General features: G+C 44.4%; 1 protein-coding gene across 2 annotated transcripts in view; it reads left to right on the top strand.

Annotated features, from left to right (window-relative positions):
- Positions 1-21,439, top strand: part of ACADS (acyl-CoA dehydrogenase short chain) — a 138,786-nt gene extending 117,347 nt beyond the window's left edge. For both annotated transcript variants that reach the window (XM_086942846.1, XM_086942847.1), the window contains exons 7-10: positions 5,364-5,501; positions 15,535-15,630; positions 16,698-16,754; positions 20,324-21,439. In XM_086942846.1, coding sequence (XP_086798972.1) covers positions 5,364-5,501; positions 15,535-15,630; positions 16,698-16,754; positions 20,324-20,476 — 444 coding nt within the window. In that variant the 3' untranslated portion in view covers positions 20,477-21,439. The remainder of the gene's footprint in view (positions 1-5,363; positions 5,502-15,534; positions 15,631-16,697; positions 16,755-20,323) is intronic.
- The last annotated feature ends 258 nt before the right edge of the window (positions 21,440-21,697 follow it).

Raw genomic sequence — 21,697 nt, 5'->3', positions numbered from 1 at the left:
TGTTGGACCTGCACTCTTGGTTTAATTCTGTAGGGATTGAAGTGCGTCCATGCTTGCTTTACTTGTTTTAGCAGGTCATCCTGTGTTGCTGTTTTCTCACTTTTCTATGGCTGCCAACATTTTCAGGATAAAACACGGAGAGTTAGAATTTCTGCTCAGTTCGTTGATAAAGAAAGTAACCCAAACATTCTCCGATAGGCGTTTGTATGCAGCGTGACACTGGGAAAGTTTGTAGTAACCAGTCCAGAAAATGAGTCCGCTGTTTAGAAATATATGTATGCTTCCCCAAAAAGTCCTTTTCAAACTTACAATTACTAATGGCATAGAAAAATGCCTATGGACTTTGTCAGCGCGTGTAATGAGAACGGTCTAGAACCATGGGCTTGTGGCCGTAAGGAGACACCACATGGCTGTACAAAAGCACTCTGGAGCTGCCCCGAGCCCGCACCTACCCATTCTGCTGTGCAGATTAACCCCATGCCAGCCGGGCAGGTGCCAACGCTGAGTCCAGCTGGCTGGGTACAGCTGGCAGCATTGCAGTACGAGTCGTCTCTGGTGCTCAGAGTCCGAGGATAAGTCTAAAACGGTCTGTCATCGTCAATTAAGGAAGATAATAACATTTGTGGCTACTGACTAAACACATTTTAAGTGTGATGCAGAACACTGCAGTGGCGCCCACTGGCACAGCAAGCGGCCAGGCGCCCAGCAGAGGCTTCTAGGCGTGCGGTGCCAGACATCAACAAACGGGCACAATAACCAGCCTTTCCTAGCTGTAGCCGGGGCCCCTCCACGGACTGGACCCCGGGACGGGAGCGGCGGCAGACCCCAGGGGCCCCCGTGTGCTGTGGACTCTTTCACACAGAGGTCAAGCCGCGGACTGGCAGGGGCACCCGGACGGACGCCCAAACAGCAGCACTGATGCTTTTAAAGGGCACTGCAAACAACCCCGCACCAGCAGACGAATTATAACAAAGGTACACAGTTAAGTTTATTTATATAGCGCATGAATACAGTGATATTGTTTCTGGGCGCTGCACTATAGGCGACATGGCTATTTACAACGCTGAGAGAGGAGAGGCCCTCTCCCGTCTCATCATTTCTTTCTTGCACTCGTAGCTGAACATAGATTCTAGGCCTGACTTTGCTCCTGCACACATCAAACCCTTGTCTCACTGAATTATTTTACTTGACATTTACCATTAACCCTGCAATTACCACCTTTATCGAGGAGGCCATCGTCAACGTCACAACTCACCTCCCAATACGTGTGTTTCATGACACTTTGTAAAATAATGCATCTGCTGCGATATGCTTCCTGTCTCTTTAATCCCTCCCAGAAATACAATTCAGTCGTGAATTCTCCCATGCCTTCACTGATTATACCTCCCTCGCGAATTCAATTACGTATTTTCAGGTCTCGCCTACCAGACAGCACAAGATGTCTGGTTGTGAAGAACTATTGTGGGCTTACCGAGAACTTACTGGGCTTACCACTGCTTACCACTTTTGTGCCTTGAAGGCACTCCAATGCCCTTGCATATTAGCCAATGGCTTTGCTTGTCTATCTTGAGCCAAGGCTCTTTATCATATTTATTATTGCCCGACTCGTATCCTTGCATTGCTACCTTCTAGGGAATTTATTTTCCTCTTTGGTTAACTACTTAGTAAGGGTGCATGTGTTTTACATCTGCCTTGTATGCCACCCACCAACGCTCCCAGTTGCTGTCTCACAAAGGTATGCTTCTCTCTCATCATGTCCTTCTCCCCCGCCCCTCTGCACTCTTTGCTGCTCTCTTCCTTGTTTGCTTCTCCCCTTACCCCGGTGTTTCTCTTACTCGTGTTTGCTTGTGCATCTCCACAGCCTCTCGTGTGCTTCTTCCACATGTTGTGGTCTCCCTCGTGCACCCATTAGTGCCTCCATTGTGTACTTTCATGCTGAAACAAATTTTTATTTGTAGCTTCGGCGTACTAGGCAGCATTTGCACCGTTCATTACGAGACGTTTTGTTAGCTTAAAGTAGGCTTAGACTCCGCCCATTGCTTACCATTGGCTGGCGTCATTGCCACTCATTAGCTTGCTTCTTATTCTATAGCTTGTGTAGGCTTTCCTTCCTGTTCACCCGCAGCATGGACATAATACTAGTATCCTTCCACTGCACATTTTTAATGCGCTGCTATTTTTAGGTCTCGCCTGCCAATGCGCTTGCGCATTGCTGGCGAGACATATAGAGGGCAAACCAAGGTCTGAAACCATCGCGGATTTCGGATCAAAGCCATCAGCCTCCCTCCCACAGGCATCTAAAGCTTCCCCCAGCGTGCGCTCGGCCTCAGGCATTTCTCCTCCCCCTAATTATTCACCCCTGCATTGCTGCCCACGGCCGTACTTTCACTGCCGCCAAGCCGTGTCTCGCATTTCTCCTCCCCCCTAATTATTTACCCCTGCTGTTGCTGCCCACGGCCAGACTTTCACTTTCGCAGCCGCAAGGCCGTGTCTCTTTCAACATCCTCCCTCCTCCCACTTGTTGTGCCTTTCTGCCCTCTGTTAGACACGTTTTTCCCTTGTTTTTTTGTGCCTTTCTGCCCTCTGTTAGACTTGTTTTTTGTGCCCTTCTGCCCTCTGTTAGACTTGTTGTTTGTGCCTTTCTGCCCTCTGCATCACCACATCATCACTCAGCACCACCACAGCATCACTCAGCACCACCACATTATCACTCAGCACCACCACATTATCACTCAGCACCACCACATTATCACTCAGCACCACCACATTATCACTCAGCACCACCACATTATCACTCAGCACCACCACATTATCACTCAGCACTACCTCAGCACCACCCAGCACCACCACAGCACCACTCACCACCACATTATCACTCAGCACCACCACATTATCACTCAGCAGCACCACTCTGCACCACCACAGCATCATTCAGCACCACCATAGCACCACTCAGCACCACCACAGCACCACTCAGCACAACCACATTATCACTCAGCACCACCACATTATCCCTCAGAACCACCACAGCACCACTCAGCACCACAGCACCACCACAGCACCACTCAGCAGCACCGCCACAGCACCACTCAGCAGCACCACCACCGCACCACTCAGCACCACCACCGCACCACTCCGCACCACTCAGCACCACGACAGCATCACTCAGCGCAACTACAGCATCACTCAGCACCACCACAGCATCACTCAGCACCACCACTGCATCACTCAGCACCACCACAGCACCACTCAGCACCACCACAGCACCACTACAGCATCACTCAGCGCAACCACAGCATCACTCAGCACAGCCACAGCATCACTCAGCACAGCCACAGCATCACTCTGCACAGCCACAGCATCACTCCGCGCAACCACAGCATCACTCCGCGCAACCACGGCATCACTCCGCGCAACCACAGCATCACTCCGCGCAACCACAGCATCACTCCGCGCAACCACAGCATCACTCCGCGCAACCACAGCATCACTCCGCGCAACCACAGCATCACTCCGCGCAACCACAGCATCACTCCGCGCAACCACAGCATCACTCCGCGCAACCACAGCATCACTCCGCGCAACCACAGCATCACTCCGCGCAACCACACCATAACTCAGTGCAACCACACCATAACTCAGCGCAACCACACCATAACTCAGCGCAACCACACCATAACTCAGTGCAACCACACCATAACTCAGTGCAACTACAGCATCACTCAGCGCAACCACAGCATCACTGGTTCAAATATGTTCTCTCAATGTTTCAAGCTTTATTACAAATGTCACAAAAAAGATGTTAATATTTCACTTCTGTTCTTGGATTTTCGTCACAATAAAATACACTGAACAGAATCTTCACAAAAGTTATTTACAAAAGTTTAAGCTATTGACATTATAAATACAATCACTTTTATTTAAGTATTAATTATTTAAAAAAATGAAAAGCCATTGTTATTTGTAATATCAATACATCTAAGTCACGTAAATACAAAACATGTTGCATTACAAATGCTATAGGTGTCACATTTGCGAAAGTTATAACTATTGGCATTGTAAATGACAAAGCTAATAATTTAGCTATTTTCAAAAACACATGAATAAAAAAAATTTCATTTACAAGACCAGTAGCTCAAACTTTCCTAATGGGAGACCTATTGCATTGCAAATGATTGTTGTAATAGTGAAGGACTTTAATGGCCTCTAAAATACCTCGTCCCCGTTCTGTTCCTTCACCAAAGAGATTTTGATGGCTTGCATAAAATTAGAACAATTTAAAGGCATCCCCTGGTTGTCATAAGTAAGATAATCTTTTTCGGAACTAGCTCTTCCCTAGTTCTTTTTGTCTCCAAATGAACTTTCTTGAAGCGCAAAAGATATGACGAAAACCGCTTTATACCATCATGGAACCCAGTTGAGATTTTGCAACCAGCCTCAATTTCGTGCTATTTTGGTTTAAACAAGAGGCGGGGGTTGAACTCTATATCCTTTGGGTCATTCATATAGAACATAGGTTCTACCTTAGCCGTTTTAGATTAGGCACGGTCCACTTTTTGATAGCTGACCCCCAGCATGGTTCATGGTTTCACCTTACCCCTTTGTTCCTGCGATGGCATTGCAAAACGATCTCTTGTCACTTTGTTTTTCTGCAGACTTTACTCCGAACCCGGAAGGTCTTTTCCACGACCCATGCTGCTGTAATTCGGGGTTAGGTTAAAAGCCATAATGCCAGCTTATCCTATCTTTTACGACTCAAACCAATATATTGTTGCTTGTTATTACTAGCTTTATATGTGGGGCTTTGAAAATTAGAAATTCTCAGAAATAGAATTGGCTCAACATAGCTGCAGCATTTTTAACATTCAGTATCCTTATACAGCATTTTTAAGTATTCACTCTTTTTAAATCTTATCATGTATTTTTTATTACTGATTCCTTTTACAGGTTTTGTGTTTAGCTTATTATAATACGCTTTGCTCAAGTGGTATGCTTTTCGCCATTTCGGTTTTACGTAGCCCCAAGTATAACGGACTGATAATTTTGTCTGACTCGTTTCCGGTCCAACATCCTGAGTAACTTGGCAGACCCTTTATGTAATTTTGGACTGTTTAAAGGTTTTAGTTTTCTCAGGTTTGTCTTAATCAAATGGTATTTTATTGCACTAAAGTGCTGTAAAACTTACTCCATTTTATTGTATGCGTTTGCACTGTGACCTTTATTTTATTGTGTGTTTTATATTTATCCTGTTCAGTTTTATGGTTCCTTTGAACTGAATAAAGATTTATTGACTGACTGACCGACCTCTTACAGTACATTAGAAGCACTGACCTCTGTATTTCTTTACAATTTTTGCTAAACAGCAAACCCTGGACTCTGGCAGGATTGGTATTGCCTCACAGGCCCTAGGCATCGCACAGGCTGCCCTGGACTGCTCTGTGGATTATGCAGAGAAGAGACTTGCCTTTGGATCATCAATCAGCAAACTGCAGGCTATTCAGGTGAGTTGCACATCGAAGTGTTTGTTTTAGTGTTTTCTGTGTTGTCATTGGTTAGTGTCAGGGTTGTAGAGTATTCTCAGGTTATCATCTGGGTTGTGTATTTATGGCTGTATAGACTGTGTAGGAATTGAATTGAATGGATTACTTGTAAAGTGTTTACTATTGCCCAAAGGCATAATGGTCCTAAAACTCATGGTCAGCTGTAGAGGGCTCAGCAGCAAAGAGTTTTAAGGACTCTTCTAATTAAGAGATGATTTTTCCAAGTATGGAAATGGAGATGGAGCGAGGGAGAGCATTCTAGTGGGTAGGAACTCTTAGAGAGGACACTTTCTCCTGGCCTTGCTTTAGTAAAGTGAGTAACAGCCAACAGTGGTAAGGAACTGGATCTGAAGAAATGCTTAGGAGAATATCTGGGCAATAGAATCTAGAGAAAGATAAGGCCAGACTCATAAAAATCCTTATGACATAAGCAATGCATTTATAGTAAAAGCGCAACACTAGGGATTACTAGGGACCTGGGGTTACATTAATATTTCACCACAGTGGTCCCTATCATAAAAGTAGTATTGTGCGATGGCCAGATATTTTATATTGAGACTTGTTTATTATAAAATATAACGTATATAGATAGAGGCACAAAATCTACATGGAATTTCAGTGGGGCGGAGAAAACTGCTTGGTGGTCGAACAATCTTTGTACTTGTGTGCAAAGTGTAAATGTAGATACATCAGAAGAACAAAAGTACAGGAATGGCCACATGTCACAAATTAATAACATAAGTGGAGGAGTGTGGCTCACTGATTAGAGCGGCAGACCCTGATGCAGAGGTCTGGCCCGGGACCAGGGTTCAATTCCCGACGCGGCAGGGTCCTGAGCCCAAAAATGTCCACGGACTCGATAATTCTCGCCTCTGTGCCTATTCTAATCATGGGGTCCTACGCTGCAACTCTGGGCAATAGCTTGCTTAATCTCCACTACAGCGGCCCACCCGCTGCGGGATGCCTGGCTTTCACCTTGGGGATGCCCAGTAGGGGTAATCTCACAGGGAAAAAGCCAGGACTGGTTCCCAAGGCAAGCGCCTTGATGCCTTCGGGTGATACGTGCGCTATATAAGTCGCAATACATTTACATTTACAAGGGAGAGTCCGTATCATATGTCTCTGCGTTTCCATTCATATAAATAGAGGATCATCATCAGAACTTATATCTGTATACAGCCAAGGACCTACATAAGGGAACGGGGAAACATACAAAAACAAGATGACATATATAAATTAAAATCATAATAATTGGCAAAAAAGCATGACAAATAAACAATGTCTTTTGACTCATTGGTGGCGAATATATGATTGTGGCATTTCTTGCATATAATTATTTGAGAATGATTGCAGAATTACGATTCTACCTGAAGGACAAAAAGAGGAAAGAGCCATCAGGTAGAAGTAAAAGGAGATCAAATGGGGTGGTATATAGTTTGTAGGGGCTATGGAATTGAAAACTGGCTTACCAGTCAATTATGAGACATCTGACATCAGTGTGAGCACTGTTTCTGCAGTTTCCAGCTGCCAGGGGTATGTGACGTGAGTGCGAGCCCGGTTTCTGCAGGTTCCAGCTGCCAGGGGTATATGACAGAACTACTGGTATCATTAAGGAATATGTGTAAGGCTAAAGAAAGCAAAACCAGCTCCTCCGCACACTGTTTAGTTGAAAGTTACTGGGCTATATCCAGAGATTCCGACATACCTGTGGTGTAACCTGAATACAGTTGTTGCGGAAATATTATTAATTTGTGACTTGCGGGCCATTTGTACTTGTGATATATATACATTTACACTTTGCACAGCAGTATTCCAATTGTTTGAGCACCGAGCATGGTTTCCAACCCCACTGAAATTCCATGTGAATTTAGTCTGTCTCTATTGTACATGTTCCAATGTTTTAAAACGTGTCTGAATATTCAATGTGTGTTCATCTCACGATGCTACTGCTACCATAAGGACCACTGTGCTTCGAGATAATATGACTGATGCAAAGCACCTTAAAGTGAATACTATTTGAGACTGGGTGCCAGCGTAGTGATCACCAAGGGTCAGAGATCATTTGGACGGCCATATTCTGAATGGCGTGCAATTTGCGATGGAAGAGACTGGAAGACTTGGATAACAAGCTTTAGCAAAACCTAGTCTAGATGTGGTGGTTACACCAGCCATCAGTACTTTCAAATGGGAAGAAATAAATGGAAGAATGTTCTTCATGAGTCGGTTTTTATGGAAACATAGAGAGACCACTGGGCTAATCTCCGAAGACGGATTGAAATCTCCCACTGGTGGGGGAGCATTTCCAAGAGAGGCAGGCAAGAGTGCTGAGGACCAAGAAGGATTACTGCCTAACACAAGTACTTCAGATTTTGCCCCATTCCGTCTGAAGAAATTACCATTCATCCTATGCAAAATGTTCTAGAGGTTGGAGGCATCCTGTCGTGCCTTCCTTGAGCTCAGAGAAAGGTTTGTTGAGTCTTTAAATCATCTGGGTGTCATCAACACAGATAACTCTAAAACCATAGGTCTTTATTATATTGGGATGAGGACCCACAGATGTTGCTTGTGACATAATTTGGGGCTTATTCACAAGCTGCATTTTGTTGTGTATAAAATTATACTACTCGCGTACTACAAAGTGCTATTCCTAGACCTACAGGGGAGACCTCTGCCTTGCCTGTCATTTCTGTTTGTGTTGATCTCTGCACACCTAGTTATACATTTTAGTAGTTAATGTGGGCAAGACAATGGAAATTGACTTTGAAATGGGGAATATTTGGGGGAAGGGTAGGTCCAGATTAGCGCTCAGTACTTGCAGGATCGCCCTCGTTCGACAGGGTTTGGGGATGACTCACCTTTATCTATACTTTTTGGCCATGCGACTCCTCTCCATACATGACTGGTTCAATGGGGGGTGGTCCGATCCGGCCTACAGGCTCAAGCTTGGGGAGCTGGGCCTCGACAGAATCCAATCCTTTCTCTATGGGACCCCGATTCCATCCTGTTTTCCGGAGGTGATGCTCTCTGTATTACTGGCCTGGCGGGCTGCACTGCGGCACACCAGCTGGATACACACTTACCTAATGTACACCCCTGTGGAGCGGGACCTGGCTCAGGGAGGTGACCGGGTTTCAGGGCTTCAAAGCTTGGGACCTTATAGGCATCACACAGCCTGGGGACGTTTGGGTGGGGGATCATATGCGCTCCTTTGAAGATCTCCAAACCAGGTACTCGCTGCATCACTCGCAATTCTTTCGCTACCTCCAGCTGCGGCATGCCCTCCACTCACACCTTTCAACAGGCACGCAACTGCCAGATCATTGCCCGCCTGAAGCACAGATTATATTTGGGGACCTGGGGAAAGGGCCCCTTAAACGGTCACCGCTAGGCTGTGCTTAGTGCAGCTCTACTCACTACACGCCTCATATCTCACCCCTGTACGCCTTCGTCGCACGGGGGGCTTAGTCCGTCCTCAGCCTGTACCAGGTGTGGCCAAGACACTGCTGACTTCCTCCACATGGTTTGGGCCTGTCCCCTCCTGGCGGGATTCCGGAAGGACATAGAGGAAGAACTCTCTGAGGTTCTGGGGTGGGGGGTTCCACATGACCCTAAGCACACGATTCCGGGCATCACTGATGGGTTAGACTGGTTGCGCAATGAAAAACTGTTCTTCACTACAGCCATGGTGGTAACAAAAGAGACATAGCAGTCTCCTGGAAGTGCCCTGATCCCCAAACCGTGGGGCGTTGGCGGAATGGGGTGGACTGGTGCGCCACACAGGAGAAAGTTATGTACGCGGCACGTGGTTGCCCCAAGAAATACCGCGTAATTTGGGGGAAGTGGTTGGGGGGAGGGGTCTAATCACGGGGGGTTTGATTGTTTTCACCATATCTTTGCTTTATTAATGTGTATACACTGGGTAGCGGGATTCTGTGACTGTACTTCTCGATTATTGAAATATGGTGCGATTTGGCTGATGCATTCCTTCTGTAAACTGATTAAAATTTGTTGATCAAAAAAATGGGGAATATTTACTACCAAATGGGAAGGGTTTAGGGGAATTAAAAGCAGGTTTTAGGGAGGGACATGCTGATACAAATGCTCCTCTTAAGACCCAGACATTTGCTACTTACAAACTACACTTCTAAAGCTACCATAGCCCCTCAGTTGTCAAAACCGGCTCAAATGTAATCCAGCCCACCGCACATGCCAACTCACAGATACTGCAATACATTTCCATAGAAAACAATGCAAATAAAATAACACCCCGTACGAGCTACTGAAATGGTATACTTTTACAAATGTAAACAATTATTAATACTTTATTTTAAAATATAGTGAAAATACATTTTTGTCTAAAAAAAGAACCTTTTTAACTTTAATTTGAAAAAAAATGAAACATATTTTAGATAGTTCAACACATTGAAAAAAAAAATGACTACATATTAAATAATAAAAATGTTAGTGAGGGTGGCATTTTTTTAATGTATAAATTAAAATGTTTACAATAATGAATGAACATTTAGTTGGCGCTAATGTGATGTAAAAATACATATGTGCTCTAAGAACAAATATTCAACATTATTTTACAGTTATATTACCCATTGAAATATTTTTATATTGTTTAAAGAAAGAATATTAAACTTTTATAATTTTCCTTATAATTTCCCATATGTAGACCCCCCCTATGTGTACAAAGATACTAGTCCTAGTTTTACTCCTGTAAATCCTTCTGTAGGAGGCTGCACATGCTGATTTTAGGGGGTTGAGACGTAACTCACCTCTCAGAAATGGTAAATAGCAAAATAGTGTAGTGTGAAAGTAGTAGTAAATACAGATGATTAAACGTTCACATGTATATTACCTTTGTGAATAGGCCCCTTTTTAGGTCTCGCCTGTCGATGCGCATGCGCATCGAGCTTGCGAGACTATGGGGGCTTATCCACTCTTTAACCAACTTGCAAGGAATCGTGGCGATTCCTTGCAGTGCACGAGAAATTTAAGCTCAATGCGCATGCGCATTGAGCTTAAAAGCGCGTGCACATGCCCCCAGCCGCCTGCCTTGCCTACTCTCTCTCTCACTGCCTCCCCCAGCTCCGCCCCCTCACTTCTTGATTGCACGGCCGCTAGGCTGTGCCTCCCCTACTCTCCTCCCCCCTCCTCCTCCTACTCTCCTCCCCTGCCTGCCGTGTCGCACCTCTCCCCTCTCCCCGCTCCGCCCCCTCCCCTGCCCGCCGTGTTACGGTCTTTGCAACTCCCCAGCCATATGTTAAAACCCCTCGGGTTCTTGAAAAAAGTAAAAAGGTCCCATAAATTATTTCGCCGCTCTCTGATGCCTGAGGTGCGCCCCCCCTTCATGCATTTTCCCTGGTACGAACACCGCCTTCAGTGGAGTTTACATAGCCGAAGAATTCCAGTTGCTATTTTTTCCAGCGAGTTCCACCCTACTTTCGCTTTCTTTGAGCTCCAGCCCTCCCTTGCTAACTGCTGGGTGGAGCTGCGGCCTGCCCCTAATGGCACACGTTTCGTCCTGTGTGGTGGGCGATGTTTCATGTGATTTCAACGGTTTTCCTGTGCTTTAAACGGCCAGTGACGTGTGGCAGTTCATGCATCCTGTAATCACGGAAACGCACAATCGGGGGCGGGCAGAGGCTCGCACGCCTTCCTTTTCTGTAGACGTGGATGTTATCCCTCAGGCTCTGGTGGGGGAGGAGCTGTAGATGAACAGCACACACCCTACAACAGGGTCCGGGAGCAGGCAGCCTCGCCTATGGTCGCTCTCCTGCAGTGGTGTTCTAACCCACCCCTCTGCAATAACATACTATAGCTTGTAGCTTGTAGGGAAGAGATCGCCGCTTTTCTTTAAAATGCACGGTTTATTTGCCCCATAAGGCGTACACTGCGAAGTATGTTTTACAAAGGGCATTGTTAATTCCTCGTAGTGGTGCCTACAGAAAATGTGACTTTGTTGCCGACAGCAGATACGGCTGCTTCCTCTGGAAACACATAATACATAGGCAGGCTGTTTTGAATTTATAAAGGTACAAACAACTAAACAATTGCAAGTAAATGTAAAAGGGCTACAAGCTTCTGCTCAGAAACAATCAAAACAACACAGCCCTTTCATTTTTGAAATCCTTCCAGTTGCTGAGGGATGGTATACCCAGGATGCTGTTTCTCAACCCCATTGCTCCAAACCTTGGAACTAGCTCAACTCCGACTATAGAACCTGCCCCCCCCTTGCCCCCCCCCCTCTCTCTGCCATCCTGAATCCTTTCTCCCCCCACAACCCATCCTGCCCGGCCAATTGCTCGGGGCTTTGAAAACACATTTCAAAGCCTGCTTCCGACTTTTAACCTCTTGCAAACCCTTGGCTTAAACAACAGATATAATTTGTACACTATTCTAAATGCTGATTTCCACGCGCCCTGCAGCCTCTTAAGCAAATACAACACAATGAAACAATTGGACCAGCAGCCATGCGCAAAACTTTTTTTTTTTTTTAAACAAGCCACAACGGGGCCTTGAGATGTCTCAGTTAACAAGGAAATAGAAACCGCTCCGCCCCCTCCCCTGCCCGCCAGCAATGCTAATTAACGCAGTTCCAGCATCTAAGCACAGGGGCTGCATTAGATCTTTAACATTAAACAATTGCAAGTAAATGTAAAAGGGCTACAAGCTTCTGCTCAGAAACAATCAAAACAACACAGCCCTTTCATTTTTGAAATCCTTCCAGTTGCTGAGGGATGGTATACCCAGGATGCTGTTTCTCAACCCCATTGCTCCAAACCTTGGAACTAGCTCAACTCCGACTATAGAACCTGCCCCCCCTCGCCGATTTAAGCTATTGCCATTATAAATTACAATACATTTTATTTCAGTATTAATTATTTACAAAATTAAATGCCATTGTTATTTGTAATATCAATACATCTAAGTCACGTAAATACAACACACATTGCATTACAAATGCTATAGGTGTCACATTTGCGAAAGTTAAAACTATTGACATTGTAACTGACAAAGCTATTAATTTTGCTATTTTCAAAACCAACACATAAATAAAAAAAGTGTCATTTACAATACCAATCGCTCAAACTTTCCTAATGCGAGACCTATTGCATTTCCAATGCTTGTTAGTTCTTGCCTGCGTTGCAGTGCATGCGCTGCTCGCTGGCGTAACATTTTGTGAGAGAGGGATTTCAGAAAAGGGCTTTATGCTAAAAGGTGGAATGCCATTGGAAATGAGCTGTTTGCGTTGCCTCCCTTTCGCCTTTTGGTCTGGCCCATGCGGACTGGCTCGTCTGCTTCACAGCTGTCGTGAAGCAGTTTCTTATCTCAAGAGGCGTGTTATATAAACAAGCCGTGAGATCCAGTCCGAATGGGCCATCCCAAAATGAGACAGGGCGCCGCATGTTTATTTTTGCATCACACTTTCACTTTGAGTGAAAGTGCGATGCAAAAATAAACAGCGGCTGCCTTCCCGCAATGGTGAGCGCTTGTTGTTTAGGCAGCGCTTTGAAATAGAACTTCATGAAAGGCCTCGGAAAGAATTGATTGCTCTGCCCTTAAGACCAATGTGACACAGCTACAAAAGAAACTAGAATGCGGAGGGGTGCCCTGGGTTCTGCATGAATCGACGGGTCTTCGGGTGTCTGTAGAGGTCTGTCTGAGAGCTGGCAGTGAGGCTGATAAGATTCCGTGGCATTATTCAGCCGTGCGCTTTCTTAATTTTGTGGGTATCAAGCACCGCGCACAGTTATACTGGGAACACAAACACCCTAACAAGGCTAAGACATTAGTATAGAGTCCAAGGGCATTTCATATCTGGTATCATTAAGGAATATGTGTAAGGCTAAAGAAAGCAAAACCAGCTCCTCCGCACACTGTTTAGTTGATTCTTTCCTTTCCGCGCACAGTTATACTGGGAACACAAACACCCTAACAAGGCTAAGACATTAGTATAGAGTCCAAGGACATTTCATATCTGGTATCATTAAGGAATATGTGTAAGGCTAAAGAAAGCAAAACCAGCTCCTCCGCACACTGTTTAGTTGATTTTGGATTTGGATTTGATTCTTTCCTCTATGTCCTGAGGTAACAAGCGCGTCATCTGAAAGGTATGGATGGATGTGGACATTGTGCGTAATTCACATAGGTATAATATACGCACATGTGTGACGTGCATGAGTGATTTGTCATGGCGTTCTGGTGCACATGCACAATCGAACCGCTCTTGCAAAGGTGGGAATCCTCTAGGTAGGTCAGAGCAAATGCCAGGGAAATGCAATGTAAAGCAGAGCTCACAAGTTTCACAGGCTCATGCGGTCAGGTTTTTGTTGTTTTTGCTTTGCATATTGGGATGTGCTGTCCAGATGCTGTAATGAAATAAGCAGGACAACAAGTCCTCCAATGCAAAGCAAAAAAACAGTACTGCATGAGCTACTCACGCGCAAACCATGGAAACTCGAGAGCTTCGTGTAAAATTAACCATAACGTAAATAACTTTTGCACGTTCGCAAAAATATTACATTTCACAAATGTTTAACCCCACACGTGTTAAAGGTAGGCGCTATGCACATTACCTCCACCTTAACAGCATGGACGTTGTTATAAGGTACTGTGGTTTGTGTTTATCGTACATATATGCACATACATTACGGCATGAATACTTTACACGAGTGACCTGGGAAAGTATGGGAATACATAAAAAAGTCAAAGTAAACGCAAATGATACTCTGTGTAGCTTACATCACCCAACTCGACACCTTAGTGGCGTGGCCCATAAAGTTCCTTGCTCGCCCCTCTGTGATACCCCTCCGTTTGTGAGGTAACCCCACTCCTCTTCTGGAACAAACTCGAAGCAATGCAGTCCCTGATGGTAGTGACGAGGATCACGTAGGATACATGTTATAGTGTTTGTTGCAAAGATACTGGAAAGTGGGAAGAAGGTAACAGCTGGCACCTGGTACTACTGATGAATCGGGCAAGAACTATGAAAGTAACCAGCAGCGTGGTAAAAAAAAATGCTATTGTCATTTCAATTAAGCATTAGTATTAACCAAGTCCTTCTTAACAAATTATAATGAGGGTGACCCAAGATAACATCCGAGGTTTTCTTAATCATCCAGCAAAGAGTCAGGGAAGGTTGTTGCTTTACGCCGTAGTACAGGTGTCACTGTTTACCACTGGTAGAGACAGCCCAATTGAGGCTGCCTAAACTTTTCTTTCACAATCCTCGGACACCCTACATAACCAGCATTACAAATGCAATAGGTCTCACCTTTGATTAAGTTAAAGCCATTTGGTTTGCTAATCGCATTGTATAGCAAAGCAAATGGCTTTAACTTAATTAAAGGCGAGACCTATTGCATTTTCAATGCTTGTTTATCACGCTTTAGGGCACTTGTCTTTGTGTAGTGGATTCAGTACAGGCCGTAACACCTAATAGATTATCATAAACTAGATTGATTAATAGACTATCATAAACTAGATTGTCAAGAGTGAATGAGCAAGCTGACAATTAGTGACATAGATTTTAAAGTCTCGAGACCACGGTTGTGTTTTGTTGCTGGTTTTTCTGAATATTCTGCTAAGGCTCTCTCAGGTCTTACCTTGAATTTGAAATCCACCAGTTCTGGTGTCCTTAGTGTAGGGATGCTCTGCAAATTCACTTTTCTGTCAGTGGCAGATGTGGAGGTGCTTCCTAGATACACCTCGAAAGTTGATGTGAGAGCTCTTTAAGGATAGCTGGATATTGTAGGAGTTCTGATGTTAAGAAATGTTTGTTTAATGACCCAGCAATGATGTCTGGATTTAGGTAGGAGATCTCCCTTTGATTTAGTTGGTGTCAGGTTTGGGGGTACTCTGGGGCTGACCTCTTGCAGTTGTCTTGTTTGTAGGTGGGTACTGTCCTGCTGCCCTCTTATGGTGGCTGTCGGGTTCTGTGGGTGTTTTTGGTCTTCATGTCTGTGACCCTGTGCTTTTGTTTCAGTTTAAACTGGCAGACATGGCTCTGGCCCTGGAGAGCGCTCGCCTGCTGACGTGGCGAGCAGCAATGCTGAAGGACAACAACAAGGCCTACACTAAGGTATGGAATCCCCGGCACACAGTGAACTACCACCCCCTCTCCCACCACAAAGCGCTGCTACTCTTCTCCACAATGGCCCATGTCCTGCCACTACCCTCAGACACTGCAGCTCTTTCTTTACAGTGTCATATGCTTGCTCCATTGAAGAGCCTCAGTGCCCACAGCCCACAGAGTGCTGCAGCACTTTCCTCCCAGTATCCTGTGCTTCCTCCTTTGAAGCCCCCAAGCATCACCCACTCCCCTCTGAATGCTATAGTGCCTATTCCATAGTAGTATATAGTTTCTTAATACCACCCACTTCCCTCAGAGCGCAGTATCGCCCCCAGTCTGCAATGTGTGCCTCCTCCATGAGGTAATACAGTGCGATCATTTGTATTTTCAGGTATTGTTGAGTGTCTTCTCATTGCCGAGGAGCCAGTGTCACCCACAATGGCAACTATTTTCTTTAAGTGCTGGGTATAGTACTACTAACTAGTGCATTTCCCATGATGCCTTTCTGTTCAACCACATGTCCTTCTCGCTCACTTTTACAACTTTGCCGTTGGGGCATTATGGCATTTGTCCTTGAGCAGCCGTGGCCCCTTTTATAGCGCCTCCCCCGTCAAGTGCCGGTGTTTACCGCCTCCAAGTTCTGCAACGATACCACATGTTCTGCTTTTAACTCTTGAGGTGTCTTTCTAAGAAGATTAGCCCTCTGAGTGACAGAGGAGTACTCACCTCCTGCAGCTGCAATTCCTCATCTCGTAGCACTGTGACGAGTTAGGACTATTTCAACATCTACCCATTGTTAGTGCACCACAGGCTTGTATTTGCACGAGCCATTCTCCTTTTTGGGGTGGATGTTATTAAATAACAAATAATGCAGAATACCACATTCCTTTATATGAAACTCAGTAGCAGAACTTCCGTCATGGGAGTTATCTGGGGGTCAAGTTGCATCCACCAGGAGGACGAATAACAAACTTTCAACAGAGAAATACACGATATTTGGGGGATTCGTCTGAATGTTATTCTGAGGAAGATGCACTGGAATAAATGTTTACTTTTTGATCTCCTGTGTTCTTTAGGAAGCAGCCATGGCGAAGTTAGCTGCATCAGAAGCTGCAACAGCCATTTCTCATCAGGTAAATACTCGGGCTCCCTAAGGTAGATAAATAGGTGGGAGTAGAATGACAAAAACATATCTGGCCCCTTTAAGTTCATAGAATATTTAAACAAGAACTCTATTTTTCAATTGTGTTCCACTTAGATTGCAATCTATCTGAGCCTGGTTCTTGGTGGAAATGTAGTGGATCAATCAACAGATTGGTGTAGAAGAGGAACATTTTCTGGCAGATCATTTCTCTTCACTTGTTCACATCAGTTGCTTCAAATGCTGCATAATTTATTTCTTTTTTAATGTATTTGAAAAGTTTTATATAGCGCGAATGTGATCCTTGCAGGTATCAGAGCGCGTTACAAGTGGATGAAGGCACAGGCATATATCAGTAAAACATGGCCTATATACATATATGACAAGAGAAATGTTTACTCATAAAAGGGAAATTCTGAAGGCCTATTTTAGGAATATGTTCACTAATAGAAGTATGACTTCTTTCTTGAAAGATGTATTTGAAGGGATCATTCTCATTTCAGAGGGGAGAGAGTTCCAAATGCGAGGGGCAATGCCAGAGAAAGCTCTGTTGTAGGTTTTTTTCCAGAAAAAACTCGGAACTTTAGTAGTAAGATGCTAAAGCCACCCGAAAGTTCAAGCTTCTTAGCGAGATAGCTTGGGGTATCGAAGTGTAGAGCTTTGGGAGTCATGCATGCTATTTTCTATTGAATTCCTGCTTCGTAGGGGAGCTCGTTGTGGGATTTCAGGTCAGGAGAGATGTGATTGTTCCTTTTTGATCCCGTGATGAGTCTTGCAGTAGAGTTAAGGGAGGCCCTTAATGGGGCTGATGTGGATCTGGGCAGGCTGGAGACGTTTGCGCTTTCATAGTCCAATCTGGGAATCACGAGGGCTTGCACAGCAGACTTGAGGTCTTTTGTGGATGGGAGGGTTTTAGTTTTCTTAATATCTTTATTTGGCGGCTTGCTTCTATAGTAGCGGCACTAAAGTGATTCTGCATAATGGCAAGAACTGAGCACTTAACCCGCTACAAAAAGACTTAATAGCTTAAATAGTCTAACAGAGTCCGTATTCTCGTCTTTCCGCGTTTTGATAAGAGTTCATTTTTGCAAAATGAATTGCTTTAATTATGATGTCCTCGGAGCATGGAATAACAGTGTTTGGAGTAAATACTTTTACAAACTAAAGAAGAAACGTTCTTAAAAAACTGAAGTAAACTAAAGAAGAAACTTTCTTAAAGAAGAAGATACCTCGGAACACTTCACAGCTGTAATATGTATTCATAGTGAGGGTAAACGTCCAACCTGTCTAATGTTGCTGTGCTATGCACCCTCCAGAATTCTATACAGGCAAGATTTTGTCGGCTGTATATAGTATTTTCAAAAAACATACTCAAAACTACATTGCAGTATTCATACACAAACTGCTGCCTAAATGTCTAACCAATGAGGGAGAATGCAGCCTGAGAGGTGTATATTGTAAGAGTTAACAAAGCACTCTGTCCTTTCAAGGCTCCAGGAACTTCTGTTATCCCTGATGCCTCACACTGGCTGTTGCTGCTCAGTCACTTCTCTCTGAAGTGAATAGAGGAGCCTAAATATCTGGGAGAGATTCCTCTTCGAATATGTCTGAGGTTTGTTGGGGGAACGGAGGGTAAGCCTGTATGGCATCTTTGTGTGTGTGATGGTACCCGCTGTTTAGCAGAAGAGATTTACTTTATGCTGGTAAAGACCACACTGGTGTTTATTTTTGTGGGCAGGTGGGTTTTGTGAATATAAAGAAAGTGCAGGGGGTTCCCAGAGCAGTTAAGTTGGAAAAGTGCTCCAGTAACTCTATGATGCCAGTAGATATTCACATAATCTGTAAAAGAAAGTATATTTCTTTGGCTGAGAAGTGAGTGTAGAATAATGTTTGCTGCTCAGACCGCTGCCCAACTCTGCTGGCTCAGTGCAGTATAGTATGAGCCAGGAGTCTTTTTCCACCAGTGTCACAGTTGTGACACAAAGGGCACGCTGACATGACTTCCTGACTTGGGCCCTTAAAGTACAGGAAGCCTTGGCCAGGAAATTTTTCAACAGGATCTTGTCTGTGGAAAGGATTGAAAGATTGCCTGCCACCTTAGATAAGTGACAGTGGGCCCCACTGGCACAAATTACCTACAGCCTGTGTCACCTGAGACTGCGCATCTGAACAGGGAAGAAAAAGTCCATCCTGTTCCTAGTCAACAGAACCTGCACTATATGACAATACATTTTTAAAAATAAAACTGCCACCCGAAGGTTGTGAGTATCTGAAAGGATAAAAATGCAATCAGGCTTTATATTAATTAGACAAATGTGAGCCCTTGCATTGCAATAGCGATGAAACACGTGTCGGCTGGCTGTTTTACAAAATAAAGGACTCCATCGGACCACTCTCCCACTGGAGATTCTTACATTTCTCTGTCGCTTTGTTCATTGTATATGTTTTTTGATTGTTACATAACATGTGATCTACTTTTTGAGTGCATTTTGTAAACCTGCAATCCCTGTAAGTTGGTAGTTAGCCTACCAATTGTTGGCTCTCCACTCACCCAGTTGCACCACCTTATATGCTAATCAGTATCCAGTGTGTCTACTTATGGTTGTGCACTCAGTGGTTTCTCTGACAAAAAGCCTTTCGGTTTCTTCCTGTTCTTCCTCCGAGGCCTGCAGAGTGGACGTGCTCTGACAGGGTGGCTACTCTGATAGACCTCAGTGCCATTCAGCTACCTACACTGCTGACTTTGAGATACAGTGCTAACTTCCTGTGACAACATAATTTATCTGTGGACTACAGTGCCAGTTTCCTGTCAAACATTATTTGCACGTTTGCCTCTTTTACTGCCTTTTTTCTGTGAAGTGCGGGTTTCTCTGAGGCCTCTGGTGCTGATTTCCTAACACAGACTTGTTACTCTGTGGGTTGCTGAGCTAACTCACTGTCTGGTTCCTGTATGGAGTACAGGGCTAACTTCCTGTGACAAACTGGTTACCCTGTGGTGACCTCCAGCAGTGCTTTTATTTGATATACTGCGTATTCGATGACTTCCGGTGATTACTTCATATCACAGGCGATTACACATCCTGTCACTGACTGGTAACTTTCCATGACAAATTTGTTAACCTTTGGCAACCCCCAGGGGGTTACCATGCGGGCTGAAGTATCCATTTCCCTTTTCATGGTGGTTATTCTGTGGCCTCCAGGGCTGATCTCCTGACAGATTCAAGTATTCTGCTGATATTCTGCGCTGGCTGCAGTGCTAACTTGCTTTGACAGACTGGTTAGCTGCCGTGTGGTGACCTGCAGTGCTGTGGTACTCTTTGACCCCAGTGCTAATTTCCTGTAACTCGCTGGGTAATCTGTGGGGATTTGCTACCACGTGCAGTTTGTGTTCCCCAGCTATGACTGGCCTTTTAACCGTGTATTTTGATTATTTAATAAAGGCCTGCTGCGGTGCTTCTGTACAGTTTCCTTTCCATCCTTACTTGTTTCTTCATGCTCTCTACTTGGTGCTCTTTACATGTTGCATTGAGATGACACTGTCTTGGCTCTACCTTTCTTCAGGCTATCCAGATCCTGGGTGGAATGGGCTACGTGACAGATATGCCAGCAGAACGACACTACCGGGATGCTCGTATCACAGAAATCTATGAGGGAACCAGTGAAATACAACGGCTGGTCATTGCCAATCAGCTGCTGAAGGACTATCGTAGCTAACTGTGAATTAAGAAGAATATGGGCCACCATCGAAATGTGGCTCCCTCATACTGCCCCGGAGGACTGAGGCAGGGGTCAGTTCCCTGGAGCACTGAAGATAATCACGCACAATATCGCGACTCCAGACCCATGGGAAGCTGTTGATTTGCACTTGTAATCTGTATTCAGTCTTTTTTTAATCTGCCAAAAATATGTAGAGAATGGATGACCATCAAAATGTGTAAGTTCTTTTAGATGATTATCAGCTGTGCCGAGTGTTTTAGCATCTTTGGGGATTCCTGGTTTTCACAAAATATACTCGGAGCAATAAATGTAGTATTGTCATATCTGAAGCACATAAGAGGGTTAGTTGATTAAATGAAGAACTCTCTGTCAGCATCTGATTGCCTCATACAGGAATATGGGTGAGAAGGATACCTTACCCCAGCCTTTTCAGCACCATTTCTGTGCCTTATTCAGTCATGCTTCATTTGTTACTCAGGGATGTGATGATCCATAAGGTGGAAAACACCAGGTGATTTATGAGAAACTGCTACATTTGGAAGGCCGGATTGGAGATTGGAGAGCTATGTTCATGGTTTCGACTTTTGATCTGACTTTCCTGGTTCTAACACCATAATGCAGTCTTTTACCGTTGAACGCATACCACCGATCAGTCTGACATGCATATTCACATATAAAGTAAAAACTGAATTGTGATCTCACCGCCATTGTATTCTTTTCTAATGTGAATAGCAGCTGCGTTATTTTGAAGCTTAACGCAGACACAGTAACACTTTAAGGGCAGTATCTGCAAGTAGATACATGCATAGAATTCACACTTGTTGGTATTATGGACTTTTGTAACGTGAAATATGGTGAAAGCGGACAAAGAAACAGTTATGTTCTATTGTGCTTTTCCAAAATTGTATTCACACAGAAGACTGACGTAAGAAGCAAATTAAAATGAGTTCTGAGAATTTACACGCAACATTTTTGTGAATCAGTTCAGTTGGAGCCTTGTTACATATGTGCTGTTGGTCTGGTGTGATAATTGTGAACCTAATATTTACAGTACAGGTACATAGTAGGTGGACATTTTCCTCACAGTTTTGAGTTCCAGAACTTGAAATGGCGATAAAAATGAATGAATGATTGAAATGCATTTGTTATAGCGCAAAACAGCTACTCATGATAGAGTCCAGGCGCTGACAGAAGAGGTTAGGGGAGAAGCAATGGTAC

Source organism: Lissotriton vulgaris, chromosome 11, assembly GCF_964263255.1.
Source record: "Lissotriton vulgaris chromosome 11, aLisVul1.2, whole genome shotgun sequence".
In the NCBI taxonomy this organism is placed as follows: domain Eukaryota; kingdom Metazoa; phylum Chordata; class Amphibia; order Caudata; family Salamandridae; genus Lissotriton; species Lissotriton vulgaris.
The sequence above is the reverse complement of the archived record's forward strand: the minus strand, read 5'-3'. Positions and strand labels throughout refer to the sequence as shown.